Source organism: Acanthaster planci, linkage group LG13 (genome assembly GCF_054643075.1).
Source record: "Acanthaster planci isolate LZ-2023a linkage group LG13, COTS_SCS, whole genome shotgun sequence".
NCBI classification, from domain to species: Eukaryota; Metazoa; Echinodermata; class Asteroidea; order Valvatida; family Acanthasteridae; genus Acanthaster; species Acanthaster planci.
In genome coordinates, this window is record NC_141789.1 from 15,200,799 (window position 1) to 15,218,959 (window position 18,161).

Genomic DNA, 18,161 nt, shown 5'->3' on the forward strand with positions numbered 1-18,161 from the left:
ATTTTGACAGGGGGGGGGGAGACGGAGAGAGCCAGTGTTGAAACTCTTGTCACTGTCAAGATCATGGATATCTGAACTGTGCAATGGACTGAGGAAAATTAAAACTCAAATCATGGAATCACCCATGCGTGAAGAGTCGAGCAAAGGACGACAAGAGGGCAATATGCACAATCCACTCAGGATGGCCATAACTTCAAAATACTGAGACATCTCGACTACAGCAGTAATATCTCTCGCAGGAGGGGGGAAGGTTAAAAGAAATCAATTAATGATATACTTTATTTCAACATTAAGAAACTCTTCCTGGGAAGTACTGATTAGCATAAAAGTCAAAAAGGGAGCAAAATACCCTATAAAAGTGAAAACAAGATTAACTGAGATGTAATGGTACATTTAAAAGTTAGTGTTTTAAAAAATGCATTGCAGCCTCCCTTTAAGGAGTTCAGTTAGTGCAGTGGTATTTCTCTTCATATCACACCGACCGAATCCCATCCAGGTCGACAAGTAGATTTTGTTCCTCATTTTATACTTGATTTTTCCAGTTTTCACTGGAATGTTATTTCCGGGTTAATTATTCTTTCTTTACAAAAGGAAGGATGCAAGGACGTCGCAGACAGTTTGCTTGAAGTGCTGCCCCCACAGTCACATGATTGTCAACACCACGCTCGTTTATGACGATCATAAACTCAGCCTAATTTTCCACTCTAAGAATTTGTTACAGTTTGATTAAAGCCGTTTTCATACCAGTCTGTCTGTTGATCAGAAAAGAAACGAAGCCCAAACCCCTAACAACAAAAACATTGTGGAGTATGCATTTTAGTCGATATGATATATTCATTTATTTAAACATCGAAATCAGTTAAGAGTATATCTTTTCACAATAGTGCACCACCAAGAGTTTGCAACGTGTTGGCCTATCACAATGCGCAGAATTTGTCGACCCAATGCGCGTTTGAAAAGGGTCGACAAATTTCGCGCGTTATGATTGGCCAACGTGTTGCAAACTCTTGGTGGCGCACCTCTTGTAAATCGCCCGTATACATCTTTCGGTTATTCCTTATAACAGTTGTAAGAGCTACCCACAAAACACGTCTGAACAGCCATGTGTCGTACATCGCTATCTCGTCGTTTGAGTACAAAAACAAAAGGCATAATCTATAGTTTACTTTATGTGCAGCGAATTTGGATTATTAATGAAAAACTACAGACATTATACTTTATTAATTGCTAAACTACTCGCGGTGCTATTTACATTATTATTTTAGAACAGCCACATGGATATGTTTATCTTCGCGTATAAGGTACATGTTTGGAAGACCCAAGAAGCGGTCTAAGAACGTATGAAAAGAATTCTAACGTAAATCTCTTACCATGAAAAAGAACAAAAAACAGGAGGCCAAAGTAGTGAAAGGTGATGTGGTTTAAACGATCACACGACAAAATAAATTCGCCCGGAAAACTTTCTGTCAAATTCCACAATTACAAACACGAAAACATTCTACACCCGAGACAACACAGTCTAAAAATTGCAGTTCTTAAAAATGCAAGTTTTCATTGCTTTAATACGCCAGATTAGAGGTCAAAGTGACGCCCTACGTTTGCCTTGTACCTTGCCAATATTCCGCTCGAAAGGTTGAGAAAAATGGGCCAGTGGTTTTCCACATTGCTGCTCATTTCAGATGCGTGAACCTATTACGTTGTCCCCTTTCACAAGTTGACTACCAGCAATATAATAAGTTGCAGTATGAATAATGCCTATTTTGTGTTCTGGAAACAGTTCTCTAAAAACTGTGTTAAACCATGTTCACCTTTATAGGCCTAACACATTCTCGCAATTATATTGTAAATATATGTTTAAATACTAAACGTGTTTAGAGTTGTGATTGATATAGTTTAGCCATTGGACACTGATGTTTAGGAATTGGACATCTAATGTTTGACATTTAAATATATCTACAATGCGATAGCAACATTGTGTTTTAATTGCTAACCATAGATTCTAGAGACAAATTTAGCAATTCTGAAACAATCAAAAGCTTTCACGGGGCTTTAAAAATACCTCAAAAATAGAAACAGTATTAATTCGTCACATTGTTACATTTTATCGTTTAAGGTATTTGATGACAATGATAAAAGAATAAGAAATGCATTTTACAAGCAATTTGAAAAAGCAACGACTACGATCTCATTTAAAGTGGTGAAATCAATCATCAGCGTAAAAGACATTACATTGAGGTCAAGATATTCTCCAGTCAGGAATTTTTTCCACAAGTTCAACTTCTTGTAAGCATAAAGGGGGATCACAGACGAATACATTCTTACTGGCAGATATGAAACAGTGTTTGAAACAATTTACAGTTTGATACGAAAAGGAACCCCAATTTCATTCAACGGGAAATTCGCAAGCTGCAAATAACACCTTCATAAAAACTGTTGGATTCGCATCAGAAGCTAAACTGATAGCAATACCTGTGGCCGCAGCAGTTGTTGGTTTCCGATGACTCCACCTTGTACCAGTCCAGGTATGTTTATCACACAGCAGTCCAGGGATGAATCATATACTTTTCTACTGGAAGTTTTTTGCAAGTCTTGAAAGGAGACTAGCCGTCAAGCCTTGTGGAAGATTTCCCTGTTGAAATGTCATGCTTTACTGCCCACTGAAAAGCATCCTCCATTATAGCCTTTTTCAAGTCTGATTACCCCAGCGTGTTGTGTGAAATATGGTTTCCGATACCAGTACCAGTCCGAATGCCAGTTGTAGTTGCGATCCCACTTGTTTCGGTTAACGTTAACTTCAACCGTAGAATCGTTCACAATATGGTCCGCCATATCCTCGGAAACATTCGCACTTTTCTCCTCCTCGAGAGTCCCAGCTACAACAGCCATGTCCGCTACAACCTGTGGAATCACGGTACACGGCATGACAACCGCTGTAGGTCGCACGCTTAGCGGCCTCATTTGGGCAGAAGAAGTCCACCATGAACTGCGGGATACCTATGGAGTTAAACTGACAATGGATACCGAAAAAAGGAGAGTCGCAGAGGCAATTGACTTGGTTGTCAGCCGTTGTATCACACTGTCCCCTGCCACCACAGTTATCGCTTTGGGTCATGAGAGTTACACAAGCCGGATTATCTGCAAGAGATTGACAAACGACATCATCAAAACCAACGCTTGCAATTAAATGTATTTAGCAGTTTTGTCTCATCAAAGATATGGTTGTCATGAAGTGACCCCATGAATACTAAAAAGCTACACAACGTAGCAGCAACATACATCTTTTAACCAAGATCATTATGTTACGATATCTGGGAATACCGCATCTGGCCGCTAACTCCATGACAATCCCCGGCCCTTGCTTCATCCGCGCAACGGAGACTATCAGTATTACCTCTGAGGTGGCACAAAGCAGAAAGGTGTGCATCGAAAATGTACATATTGCGTGGATACTTTTTACAACCCTCTAAACTGCAGGTTACGTACCGGCATTCTCGCAGTGAATTCCTGAAAATCCCTGAGTGCACCGACAGGTGAAGCTAGTTGTGCCATTCGGCTCGCAGGTTCCTCCGTACTGACAAGGATTTGACGAGCAGCTATGCAGTGGTTCACTACCCGTCTGGCATCGCGAATCGTTGTAGCCTCGGGGACATTGACACCTGTAGCCTTGGCCTTCAGGAAGGCAGGTTCCGCCATTGAAACATGGTGAGCTCAGGCATGCCTCTGAGACAAAATAGATATTATTCATGACGTAATTTCAAGTCATATAGGCCTATCCGGCTTGAGCAGAAGCACCCCCCATTGGTTCAGTGAAAAAGAGCCATATGGGTCGGGAGTGTTCATTTCTTTATGGTAGCTACGCCACCACAACGCACATATTTTGTAGTTGTTTGTGAACCAGCGAAATGTAGATCCTACCAAAGGAGCCTCTGTTGCTAAGAAAATTGTGCCCTCTCGTGGTCACGCTCAGGACTCTTTTGCCTTATAAGTCGAGAAGTTTAGACACTTTTAACTGTTGTATTCCGGCATTATCACAGTTTTAGGACCTTCAGCGGACTTACAGCCTTGGAAAGTTCCAGGAGCACTTCAACTCCTTCATTTGTCTTTCAACTTTTCACCAAATAATTCCCTTTTGTAAAAGACATTTTACGACAGTAATGAAAAAGTTACAAAAACTCATTGCAGATTTGTCAGCGTCATCTTGATTCGTCTGTATTTATAAACTTGGTCGTTGCATTTGAAATTTATCAAAAGTCAAAGTTGACTTACGGTGAGATTGGCAGAAATGCCCAAAGAACCCAAGTGGGCAAATGCAGGTGAACAAACCAGATGAAGATGAGGAACACGTGGCGCCATTCTCGCAGGGATTAGGCGAGCACTGACCTATATGCCCACCGTCTGTAGTTTGGCATCGTGTGCCGATAAAACCCATAGGGCACATGCAACGGTAGCCACTGGCCTGAACTTGACAGGTGCCGCCGTTGAGACAAGGCGAACTGGTACAAGCAGCTGCCAAAACATAACCCAATAAAATAAGACAGGATGTTTCACTGATGATAAGAAATAAAATTTAAGCAAATGACACCTAATCAGTCATCCTAATCAGAAAGCATGGGCTAAAAGAATTAAATAGAGCCTTGACGACTGTGAAGCCATGGAATGCTTGCTTACCACTGAACTGACACAGGTTACCATAATACCCTTGAGCACAGGTACACGATACGACTCCCCCGGCCACAGAACAGCCCCCGCCATTTTGACAGGGGTTAGGAGAGCAGGTTCCTCCTGATAGCAATTCAAAACAAAGGAAACAACTTTGCTTTACTTTGAAATCGCCTATTCTGCACTATAAGCACTAATAGGCATCGACGTGGCCCTCATTCGAAATCTTCCAAAAGAGCGTTTCTTACCCAAGAACTGACAGCGATCGCCAAAATATCCTGTCTGACAGCTACACAAGACTAGATTCCCAGAGACAGAACAGCTGGCGTCATTTTGACAAGGGTTTAGAGAACAATCGTCCCTGCGTGTTTGGCAGTAAGTTCCGATGTAGCCTTGTGCACATTGGCATTGGAAGCCGGTAGAACGAGGTTCACAGGTGCCACCATTTAGGCATGGTCGGCTTACACAGGCATTAGCTGCACAAAGAGTCAATCAATGCTACCATTAATTTAATTCCACACTTCCTTTCAATAAAAATTAAGTAATGTCTTTACAATGTTTTCTTGCTTTCGAATAAACAGAAATCTCTGTAGCAGAAACCAATGCTGTTTTGACATCAAAAGTCACATATATCTTTTGGGAACATGCATCCTGGATTTTCTCAGCGCTGTCTGAAATTGAGGACCACTATATTGGGAAACGACTAGCATACATCTCAATTCCAGACAGATCAATTTCAGACATACAGCTACTACAGAGTAGACCTACCGGAAATGTTGCAATTAGTCCCGGCGTATCCTTCCGCGCACACGCAGAAGTAAGCTCCCGGACTTGTTGGGGAATCGTAGCATAATCCACCGTTATTGCAGGGGTCTGAAGCGCAACCTACTTGTTCAGAGTTCTCACAGTAGGTGCCGAAGTACCCCTGAGCGCACTGACATCGGTAACCGCTGGCGGTAAGCTGGCAGGATCCGCCGTTTTGACACGGCAAGCTGCTGCAAAAACCTGGGAAATAAAGTACCAAAAATAATTCAAACACTAGTCGTTAGCATGAAGAAATACTGGAGGAAGAGAAATAAATTGGTACATCTCTGAATGGCGAGCCCGTACTTTTTTGACACCAGAGTGGATACAAACACACACAAGTGTGTATTTGCCTGCAACTGGGGACCCCCTATTGTTCCTCTTTTGTTTGTACTTATTTGATTATTAAATGCAGAGGAAATCACAACATTATGAGGGACACGTTTTCTACTTTAAATGTTCTTCAATCAATTGAAGAGGATTAAGTTTGGGCAATGGACAGTCATATTACTAAGCAAATGGTGGCAAATGCTCACGGTAAATTTCGAAGTTGGCCTCATTCGTGTTTTTCTCCACAATGTTCTAGAAGTCAGATTATGTCGAATGGTGTATGCAGTGTAATAAACAGAAGTGTCAGATCATGAGTTTCGATGGGAGCCGTAAAACTGCTCTGAATTTCGTGCAGCAAAGAATCGACGGGAGTTTGGATAATAAATAGGTGCAAAAGAGTCCTTACTGTACTGGCATAGAGTGCCAAAATATCCCGCTGCACAAGTACAAGTGAAGGCGACCCCAGAGGAGGAACACACGCCGCCATTTTGACATGGATTCGACGGGCAGCTAGTGGTATCATTACGAATCTCGCACTGGTCCCCTGCGTATCCATATGGACATTGGCAGGTGTAGCCTTCGTCGATGTTCGGTCGACAGGTGCCGCCATTCAGACAAGGCGAGCTTAGACAGGTTGATCCTGGAGTTAACGGATGATAACATCAAAAATGCAGTTGAATGGATGGGATCTCGATTCAAAATGTCTGCCATCTTGTATGAGTCATTTAAGTCCTATATCGGGTGTGATTTAATCGGATGTTGTAAGACGGCGTGGTATGAGCATGGACGCATTCCATGTCTACATTTAAACTTGTGCCTCAAACGAAAGGAATTTTTAGTAGATTAAATGTTCCCTGTAAATGGAATTAGATGGAAATGCGAATGATGCCTTGAGGGTTCATGAAGGTCTGGCCTTAGCCAATTGCTACAACATTTGATTCTGTCTTTACAGTCACCATCCGACGTACAAGACTCTACGCAAACACAACAGTACTAAAAGGCAAAACGGGAGACATGCCTGGTTCCACTACTTTAAAGTTGGTGCAAGTTTAGCCCAGAAGCATTCCATTCACTCAATTGTCTGAGAGCAACAGCATCGGCAACCGGAATCGACAACTGGTATCGACCCAATTTCGTTACGCTGCACTTGTTTTGCGGATCCTTGTATATTCAGCGGCGTTCTCCGCCCTGACGACAGCCTCGAATGATAATCATGTGTTCGTGCAAGGATCTTGTGCAGCGTTATCAATTTGGCTAACACAGTCACACGCTGGCCTGATTGTCAATGGCTTGTCGTCTCATATCAAGGAATTAAGGAATAGCCTTTATTTCCTATACGTAGGTTAATATCCTGTAGACTTCATCTTCGTTAGATGTTGATTGATGTACACAGCGAAGAAAGTAATATGCGATACGAGATATTAACCTGGAATTTCACAAGTTCCATCAGGTCTGCATTGGCACAAGCAAACATAAGAACCATCCTCCTCCATCAGACATCTTCGGTTGCTACCACAAGGGTTGCTTAGACAAGGATCTGCAGTTCACACAGAAGAAAATACAGAGGTGTCAGAACATAATGATTGTCGGTGGCAAATTATAAGTTGCATTTGGACAGTGTGATTTGAGAAGGGAAATAATTAGCTCTCGCCTGTTTTGTGGACGGTTCTTTAGCAAATAGACATTTTTCCCGCCCACTTGATACGTTCGAGAGATTTTTAATGGCACTACGTACTGTTTTGTTTTGGGACATCTATTAATTTTCAAAACCATGTAAATGTACAGATTTTTTTACCGTACACATATTGGCAAGCCTGATATCACCATTTTGCGAGTTTTCTGCTAAAACTTTTTTTTTCAGGGTGACGAATTCGCGTGCGTTTGGTGCTGGGTATTCAGGCTAACTTCTCGGTGTGCACAAACCCATAGAACTGTCTGTTTAATGTCTCTGTGTCACCGTTGAGGGGGCACTTGCGCACGGGAAACCATCTCGCTTTGGCACCAGGCTGAGCAGAAAGGGAGAAGTACCGGTAAGCATTTACCTATTTTGTCGCAGTCGTGACCTTTGAACCCGTTGGAGCACCGGCACATATACGTCACCCCACCCTGGAAATCGCTGTAGCAAGAACCACCGTTCTGACATGGATTGATCTCACACGTCACTATGATTAAAACCAAACAGATAATATGGACATAGTTTCAGTTAATTCAAACATCCATCAAATCGTCATTCCAAATTTAACAATTATAATAATTGCTATTTGAGTGGAAAATGAAATTAAATCATACCAAAACTTACCCATTGTCTGACAGAGTGTTCCTCCATAGCCTCGAGCACACTCACATCGGAAGCCCCCCATGGTAAGCACACAAGTACCACCATTCAGACACGGTGAGCTACCAGTACCGCAAGATGCCTCTGCGTGCATTAACACAAGGGAAGTAATATTTGAAATATCTACCGTGACAGGGTTTGGTGTTACACATAAACATAACCTAAAAAATCCCTCCCCCTCCAGCCCAGCTACCCACAACCCCTCTCTGCCAACTTGCTCAGCTACACCCAATCCCTCCCCTCTCTCCCAAGCCCAGCTACATTCAATCCCTTCCTTCCCCAAGCCCAGCTACACCCAAGCCCCCTCTCTCCCAACTTGCCCAGTTACACCCAATCCCTTCCCTCCCCCTAAGCCCAGGTACACCCAATCCCTCCCCTCTCTCCCTAGCCCAGCTACACCCAACCTCTCTCTTGTAGCCCAGTTACACAAACCCCTCCATTCCTTGCCCAGCTTATCTTATACAGCCAGTCCAAGCTGTCCACCTCAGCCTGCCCTACCCAACTCAGCCCGTGCCACCACCTCTAGCCCAGCTCAGCCCAGCCTTTCTTCCTAAAACCAGCTTGGCCGCCTAATTTAACCCAAACCAGCTACCTCTACCCATCCTACCCCAGCCTTTACCCAGCAACCCTAACCCACCTAAACTTAGGCCTCTTCAACCCAGCCTGATAGTACCCACCTTGGCAGTTCTCTCCTTGGTAACCCATTGGACAGAGACAGTAATAGTGAGATGAGTTGGCGTGAGAGATCATACACGATGCATTATTTGCACAGGGGTTCGAATTACATCCATTCGGTTGTGGAGTTTGATCTGTCGAAATGAAAACAAATCTTTGATTATTTGAGAAACTTTTGAAAGCAAACAAAATATGACAACGCAACCGGACCTTTGAATATGTTATTGGCAAAAACCCCTTAGGTAACCGACAACGATATAGTTGCATTTTCTCTCTTATGGGTAACTTTGTAGACACTGGAATATTTGCCGCTCTCTGTGACACTATGTTTTTAAATAGATTTATAGCTTCATAGGCCTATATTATTCTGAATTATAATGAATTTACGAACCAAGTGTTTCGCAGTACTCTCCGGTATATCCTGTCCGGCAGAAACAGCGATAGGTTCCTGGCGTTTGAGTTGAGGCGAAGCAACTACCACCGTTAAGACAGGAGTTCTCGGTACAATCATAAAGATTGGCTGGACGTGAAGACATAAGGACAGAAATAAAATGTTATCCAAACAGCTAGCCTTCCCGGGCGAATTCAGGACTTTTGCTGGGAATGAGGTTGGGAAATCTGATGTAGACCTACTACAAGCTGTTCAGTCTCAAGTTCTGTCCATGTACAAAATAAGACCCCTACATATTTTGTTTTTAATAGGTTCCTCTAACCTTGAGACGTGGCCGTTTCCCCATAAAAAGGGAAATACGCGGGGTGGGGGGTTGATCTACGCCCCTTCCCCTTTCGATACAAGCCTGGCCTTTGCTGTGAAGAAGTCTTAAATCTCCAGAAACTTGGCGAGTTTTGAGCCATTGTTGTGACAATCCTTTTACAACAGCTGCATATCTTTTGTGTTTTTCCCGTTCCAATCGCAAAAGCCAGTTAGGGAATTTTGAGTTTTGTCACTCATTGTATTGCATTCTATAGTAAGGGACTTGGTATCGCGCGCTATCCTATACACCACCACCACGAATACATCCTTCGTCACTCTTTTGTCCAGAGCAGACAAGAACGCGTCGCTCAGCGTGGATGCATAATATTGCTGTTCGTTTTGAAGTCATTTACGACTTGGTCAGCACGCAGAGCAGGTCATGGCTTGGCAGTGCTTGCTCCCGATTGCTTTCTTTTTATGTGTGCGTGATGCAAAATCTTCATTCCAGGTATGCTCGACGAACAAGGAACAGCAATGAAAGTTGGTGCTTCGGATGACAACATCGACTTGAAACTTGAAATAGGGTAACTAATTTCTATATTAATATTTTTCTCAAACATCGTATTTAGTAACAAAAGTTCCAGAAGATGTATAGCAGTACATAACAGTGCAAAAGCTTTGCTCAGTTGATGGGTATAACATTTATAACGCGACTGCCTTCTTTGAGAGTGAAAACCTACCTGTAACATTGCAGAATTCACCTGCAAAACCTGAGGGGCACCGACACCGACTTGTCCGGCCTGTCGAGCTGGCATGGACGGTGCAAGAGCCACCATTCTGGCACGGGTTGGGAGAACAGAGCGGGTCTGTGCACAGTTTGTAAAGAAGACAAAATATGTCACACTAAGATGGTTTTCACTGTGACTTGGCAAAATGAATTTCTGAATATTTCCTATCCCTTTACATGACTTCTGCCTTTCTTGTACTTTTAGCCCAAACCCCGAGTGGTCCTTTGGCTTTTTGTTGAGCGATATCCACAGAAGATCTAAGGGCGAAATATAAGCGTTTCAAGAAAACCACTGGAAAGTAATGGTAGTACTATATCTGACAACTCTTCTACAACGCTTTAACAACAATTCTTCAACAACAACTCTTCATAAGAAAAGATTTCTGTTGTATACAGCAAATAAGAGCTGTAAGAATGTGTTGCATTTCTTTTCCATTGTGACAACAATACCCCCAGGTACCGAGGCAAGGCTTTTTTGACGAGGATAGTTTTTTTCGAGATCAAAATTTGACGAGCGACTAAGCCCTTTATTCCATCTAATCGCACAGTGCTTAGTTAACAACGAACTTTCCTAATATCGTTTTATACTTTTCTATCAGGATAATCTTAGACAACTGATGACCAACCAAGAATGTCACAGTTATTGCCGGAGTATCCTCTGTTGCAGATACATCGGTAAGATCCTGAAGTTGAACTAACATAGCACAATCCACCATTTTGGCAGGGGTCTGGGCTGCAGCCATTTTGTGGGGCTGAAAGAAGACAGAACAAATCATTAATTCTTGGATACAACTCTTTACAAGTTTATCTTAATTTCCTTTTGGTCACTGATTAGTGTTTTACCTAGGCAGGCAGGTGTAAGATATTAGTTTCCAATTCAATGGAAAATTCCATCCACTATCTTACTAACACACCGAACAAAATTTAAAAGATATGATTCTACTCAAAAAGTCGCAATTAAAGGCGCATAAAAGCAAACTTTAAAAACATATTCATAAAAAGTACTTCAAATCTTTGTTCCAGTGATGAACATTTTGCGACAAAATTATCCTAAACATCATAATTAGAAAAAAAAACTACATTGCATTCCAACTGAGACAGCCACAGGGGGCAAACATCACGCAGAATTTGACATGGCAAGAGTTTTGTTTTCGTGAAAAAACCCCAAAATGTTACACTTACCGGTACGAATCGTGCAGTTGACCCCCGAGTAACCACTCTGACACAGGCAGACTCGTCCCTCGGCAGCGCTGGTGGAAAGCACACACTGCCCGCTGTTTTCACAGGGATTGTTCGGTGCGCAGGCGGTTACTGAAAAAAGGGTACAGGTAGCAGACAATTTTAGTTTTGCTTACACTAAAACTAACCAAATATCGAATATACGCAGGCCATTTTCTTGAGGAAATCATATTTAATATACGCGAAAATGCCGAAACTCGACAAAGTTATACTTTTTAACGTCACCTTATGAAAGCAATTTTTGCATGCAAAATTAACGACGGAGTTATGATACATCCACCATGCACTGATAAAACTGACTTCTTCTCACTTAGCTGCTGAAGTCAAAGTGCACCCTTGATGTCCCTTTTTTTCCTGAATAACTCATTTATTTCTCTTCCTCAGTTCGCATTCACATAAAACGAATAATCGCCAAAAATAATAAGTCGCGTTTTCCTCACTCTTGAAAAAGTCCAGAATATGTAATGATGTAGAATATATGATGTACCTTTTATTCAACTATAAAAGTTGCAAACAAACATGTATCGCAATGTGTGGAGTATTTTATGGTGGAACACTAGTACAGAAGCAGAAAACTTACCCAGATTTTGGCAGAGCTGTCCGTAATATTCTTGGGAACAGATACAAATGAAACCACTGGGTCTGGTGAGTGAACTGAAGCACAAGCCACCATTCAGACACGGGCTTGGATTGCACCCTTGAGCTCTGCAGGCTATGAATATGGAGACGTGGCATGACGTGAAAGTGGATTATTTTGATGTTAGTCTCTGAGTTGCAGCGAGCTGAGGTTCATGGCAACCAAAGGTCGTACAGCGCTGAAGGCACAAGATGGAAAACTCTGCCCAAAAGGTGTAATTACCATGGGCGCCATTTGAACAAGCGATAAGCCTGCGCGGTTCACGGTAATGCTTAGGCGCAGGCGCATCAGGTATATACGTCGTACCTGCGCTTGCGCATTAATGTGCATTGCGCAGGTGTATCGGTTGCTCAAATGGCGCCCATGCGATTACACAGTTTTACGTGTATTCACAGTGAAGTTCTCCATCTTTAATGGCAAACATCATAAGTTCTTAGTCATCATCAATTGCCGACAAACGCGTCGTCCGTAAAATCGTCAAAATGATTTCTTTCCTGTACTGGTCATTGTAACAATTCATTATCAATTTCATTGAAATCAATATCTCTGTCAGTGAAATCTTCACAATTATTAGTCAAGACCATAGTCGTCGTTATTGTCATCTTTTGTCAATCATCAGTGCCAAAGTGTCCCTTTATAGAGTTGTCGATCTTGCATCATAATCTCAAATTTTGTATCTGTTTCCTAGCAGAGCAGATGACAACGAAAAATCAAACAAAGAAACTAAAATGACAAATGATGTTGCAATATCAACGGAGGATTGAAATTTCACAACTAAATCCACATTTCTTACTTGCAAGTTGGTGGATTGCAACAACTACTAGCATAAGGCCAAGTTGCTTAACTTGCGTTCTCATTGTGTTGCGATGACGATGCTTCCAACCAAAGTAAATCTGTGGAAATATGTAAAGGATAGTAAACGTACATGTAATTGATAATAACGTTTTCTCCAAAAAGACCTGAAGTAGTTGGTGAAAAGAATCATTTATCTATCTGTTGGGAAAGCTACATGGTTGGTGGCCACACAAACAGTAAGGACCTGCTTCAGTACAAGTCCTCACAAATCCATCTCGAGCAAGAAATCTAGTGTCAAATGAAAAGCTGTACTGAAATTTCTATTTGTATCTTTGTCTATCCCATGTTATTTGCTTCAGACCCGACGTGTGACTGACTCGGACAGTGTTTATTATAGTTTATTGTTAATTTAGTTTTCACTCTCGTGGCCAAAGGCCAATTTACGGTGAAAATTACAACAGTTTAAAAAAAATCGAAGCAAACGAGGTTCACTGATAAGAAAATAACCAACACGTTACAATTACAATCCATCAATACAAAGTTAATTAAAAGGTAAAATGGACAGACAAATATGTCATATTCCTAAAAAAATTTCCCATCAAAAACCACAGATTTGAATACATGTACTTCACAAAATATTATTCTAAAAACACACCAATGACCAGTCGTAATGGAACATACTAATATTGCACTAAGGGGAATCAAAATTATCTATTTGGTAAGTGTTGTTGACAGTTCAAATCCCTGGATAGAAAACGGGATGCTAACCAACTGAGCATATCCCCCGGAGTACTGGATAAATGAAGGGATAAATTGTTAAATTGCCAAGGATGGGGCGTGTCACGAGGTGGGGTCAAGCGGTCGGGTCAAGCTTTGAATGAAGCTAATCATGTGTACTACAGCATGAATTATGCAACAGATTCTCTTGCGGGAGATATGTGGACACTTTTGGATTTTTTGACGAGACTAATTTGTTTAATCTTTGTTCTAAATCCAAGGAATAGAAATTTGTCAGCTGGGGTATGCTGCAAAGAAAAATGTGCATTCAAAACAGTTTAAATGTGGAGCATGATTCAACAAACATGACATTGTCGCATTCAAATTTTAAGTGTGTTTCAAAATGAGGAAAAGTGAAACTACTTAATGACAATCCACCTTTTGTTAATGACCCGACTTATGTTTATTCTTTTTAAATTCTTGTTGCGGTATAAACACTTCTTTCTACAATAAAGATCAGTGACATTGCAACACTTGTTATCCGCGAAAAAATGATTGAACATTTCGACGTTCCACGGATCCAGTAAAAATGCCTATTCATTGCTTTCACATTTTCCCCATTAGTCTTGATAAACAATTATCATTTTGGCAATACATGCATATTTTAACTCGGTTACTGGAAAACTAATGATCCAAAACAAGTAAAACGACTTACAAAGGGATTCACGGATCGTTGCACAAAATAATTAAGAAAACACAAATTACCTGCCTCTCTAAATTGAACGGGCTTGCTGTTTACATCTATTTATTTCAAGTAGCCAGTAGCCTGAGACAGTCAGTCGAATCTATTCTGAACACGGTGTATTATTCCCAAATCTGTTTTCTCTCGCTATAAAATAGAGAACAATTTTTATTTAACCACCACTCTCAGCTAAATTTTTGGCAAAAAGCAGGGTATTCTGGATTTGGACAGGTGTCAAATACTTCGGACGCAAAGTGTTACCCTCAGGTCAGCAAAGGGGGATACAGACCCAATTCTGGGGGGGGAGCAAAAACATGTAAGCAGCGTCCCCGGCGCATTTTTGCATTATCTGATGGCACAAGTTACAATTAAGCAACTGCTCAGGAACAATTTGCTGAACAAAAATGGCTCTGTCCGTACAAAACAACTTCAATTAAAACTTATCTTCAAATAGAGGGGCATGGCCCACGTGTCCCCCCCCTCGATCTGCCCTTGAGGTCAGCTTAGTGTCCTGTACATCTGTATGGGTCATCTTGCTAAATAGGCCATCATTTCATAACCGATTTGTACCATCCCAGTTTATTCAATACCAATTTATAAAACGTTGAAATACAAAGAAGTGGAATTAAGTTTTAAATTACAAAGAAGTGCTATCACAAAAAGGGCCACTTGTGACTTTTTTGTCAGGAAGTATGTTTTACTTCAAGCTATACCATTCTTTACACGGGTAGGCCCTAAGGAGATCTCCGAAACTTATCTCCATTTGTTTAGGTAACGCTCATGTATGCTCCATCTTCATGGACCAACGAAATGTCCCTAGCCTGAAAAATACTACAAGTATATTGCAGTATAGCGGCATTTAAAATCTGTCAACCCAAAACTAATCTCTCAAAAGAAAAAAGGCCAAAAATGCAGAGGGTTTTTCGACCTCAAACCACGTTCCTTTGTTTGTAAAGTCCTCGTTTTCAACGACCTTTTACTGCCAAATAACTGCCTTTGTCACAGCAAACTTTACGGAGCCCCAACAAGGCTCGAGCTTTTTCAGTCACTTTTTGATGGAGATTAAAATACGTTTTGCCACAGTATGCAAATAATACGGGCTAGTGTTGTAAACCAGAACTACTTGTAGAACCGTGTACAGACGCAGATCCAGGGATTGGGGGTCGAACCCCCCGACAAAAAAGTTTTTAAAAAAAGGGAGGGGAATTATAACGAAAAAACTCGAGTAAGTGAACCAATACTATTGTTAACAATGTATGTCATGTAATGTTTCACTACTTGTCCGCAAAAACGAGACATTAAAAAAAAATCTCCGGCCGAACCCCCCCCCCGGAAAAATTCCTAGATCTGCCCCTGGTATAGTTGCCGCCCAAAGTCACACTGATTGGGGGCTGGAAAAAATTTCTCCATTGTGATCTTGGGTTGGAGTTAAACTAGGAGTACAGCAAGGAAGAAGTCAGCAAGTCAGTTTGACTTTGATCTGAATGTGGGAAAAAAACGTTGAAGTTTTATTTTTCCTCTTTGAAACCCGGAGTTATTTGTCATCCTAATGTCAAACAACCACCGGAAAAAAGGCAAAACATTTGGGGAAAAGCGTCTTGGGTTGTTGCATACTTTGAGTCCGGTGTACGACCTCGACTGACCCACTTAAACCCGCTGGGCGCAGGCTGTCAAACCCAGGGAGATTTGGTGTATAGTGCGCCGCTATGGCTGCGGCGCACAGGCGGTTATGTTCGGCCTTGTCATGAAATCTCGGGAAAGACGAAATACTAAAAAGATCTCAAAACAAAGTGACAAATAAAATATCTTCTTAAGACAGTGAATAACATTAGCGTAGAAACGTTCGTTGACTGCCTTAGGACCCTTTGGCTTTTATTTATTTTTTCAAAAGAACCAAATAAGTTTTGCTCTCCTCCGATGCCCATCGGTACAGTGTCAGAGGAATCAACCCATATCCTGGAGCATTTTAACTAAAGCTTATTTTGCAAGCTCCCGCTTTCTTTGATAAGAAAATTCCCTTATTCATTTGCGAGGTCATTTTTACAGAATTGCGAGTGCGGAGGTGAGGTGACTTTATACTCCAAAACCACTGTATGGGAAAGACTAAGTAACGACCAACTATACCGGTAGTTTCAATTCTACCAAAACAACGATTTCTGCAAACTCCTACTACGTCACAATGACATCAGGGACATGCTTACAAGTAAATAACGCATTGCGAAAGGCGTTACAGGAAATTATTCTGGAATGTATAAAGGAGTCGAGACACTGTGACCACAAATTACTTCCATGATCACCATAAAGTACTCACGAAATTCGTTTGGTTTGCGGTTTGGAGGCACAAGCGGTATACAAGTTTATATACCGTCAAGAATATTTTTCTTCATAACAAGATGGCGAAACAAAATTTGCATAACTATACTTTGTTGTGATACAGGATATAACAGCAGTTGCTGTATGCATCCATACTTCGGAAGACAACCAGGTTTCTGTTTCCTTGGTAAACTGTAGATATACATTGGTATAAATTTGCTATTATTGAGAATCAAATAGATATTGTAACCCCTACAACAGTCGAAGGAGACTTGAAATTTCTGCAGTGGATCAAATCACATTTACTTTGAATTCCAACAGTTGACACATTAAATCAAAAATGACCGACTCTGTACTTGTTAAAAATAGGGATAACCACAAAGCTAAATTGACTGAGGCAATTAAAGACGTTATTAGAGTCCTCGCGAAATCTTAAACGAAAAAGGGCAAGCAAAACCCAGATTGCCCCTAAGTCATCTAAATGTTATCTCTAACATATGATAAATGGTTTTACAACATCATATTATTGTCAATAACTGCATCCGATGATGTTATTTGATCTAGCACAAAACTTATGAGCTAGGTTATTCGCTTAGAACTTTAACAGGGCAACCTTTCCACAATATCCACATTTATTGTTGGAGTAAACAGGTTTGATGATCATATTTAACTGATATTGTTATTTTCTTTACACACATGGCGTGTGCATTGCAATTTGTTTGTAATATTTGTCAAATCCATGACCGGTAAAAATAAAGTGAAAGTGCACCAAAGACTCATTCCAATATTTAGTTTCTCGACGGTCAGGTTCCCCATCGTCCGTCATTATAACCAATACTTCATTTAATATCTAGGAGTAGTTTGTGAACGTTCTGTAGAAATGACGTGATAAATCTTACCTTATATTTTTATGATCGGTATCCTGTATAGTTTATAGGGTATCCTGGCTGCAGCAGGTGCTCTTCAGGCGCTGTTGCAGTTGTATTTTTTAGACACACACACTTTACCTCTGCTTTTATACCCGAAGTGACCAACTAGCATAGCTGGTCCTTTACAAAAGCAAAAATTCTTTTCATGAAAAGACCCCTTTATTATATTGTCAATACCCCCCCTCTCTCTCGTGCTATTGTGACGTACACGTACGCACACCCTTTCACTTTTTATCTTTTCAAGGTAAGGGACTGGTTGAATCAAACTGGCAAGGGGAATATTGCACCGATCTGTGGTTGTGCCTTCAGGTATCTTGCTGCCTCGAAATTTGATGAGGCGTTAACACATGTTTGGCGTATTTCTGTCATGACATCAGTAACACCCCTTATTCAAAAATTCCTAGGTTTTCTTTCTTCAGTAACAATCTGTTCATTTCCTTTGATTTCATTTGCCTCAGTAAATAACTCTCTACGCGATAACACGATACATGTATATAGGTTTAAT

The 18,161-nt window shown here is 41.2% G+C and overlaps 1 protein-coding gene across 1 annotated transcript; it reads right to left on the minus strand.

The window, feature by feature from the left end:
- Positions 1–814: 814 nt before the first annotated feature.
- On the minus strand, positions 815–17,744 carry LOC110973782 (uncharacterized). The gene is made up of 18 exons (XM_022224874.2): positions 17,627–17,744; positions 12,954–13,053; positions 12,104–12,235; positions 11,467–11,595; positions 10,911–11,036; positions 10,238–10,363; positions 9,195–9,323; positions 8,806–8,937; positions 8,093–8,212; positions 7,836–7,955; positions 7,220–7,330; positions 6,200–6,433; positions 5,428–5,664; positions 4,908–5,135; positions 4,669–4,782; positions 4,267–4,506; positions 3,484–3,720; positions 815–3,135 (listed from the first exon to the last, which is right to left on the minus strand). Exons 2-18 carry the CDS (start codon positions 13,015–13,017, stop codon positions 2,795–2,797), a joined length of 2,820 nt encoding a protein of 939 aa, XP_022080566.2. The 5' UTR covers positions 13,018–13,053; positions 17,627–17,744; the 3' UTR covers positions 815–2,794.
- Positions 17,745–18,161: the final 417 nt, after the last annotated feature.

Coding starts and splice junctions, on each gene's coding strand:
- LOC110973782 (XM_022224874.2), bottom strand. CDS start 13,017: ATGAGAACGCAAGTTAAGCAACTTGGCCTTATGCTAGTAGTTGTTGCA. Junction 7,956..8,092: donor AACACTCTGTCAGACAATGG/GTAAGTTTTGGT, acceptor TTTTAATCATAG/TGACGTGTGAGATCAATCCA. Junction 6,434..7,219: donor TGGAACTTGTGAAATTCCAG/GTTAATATCTCG, acceptor CGTTAACTCCAG/GATCAACCTGTCTAAGCTCG.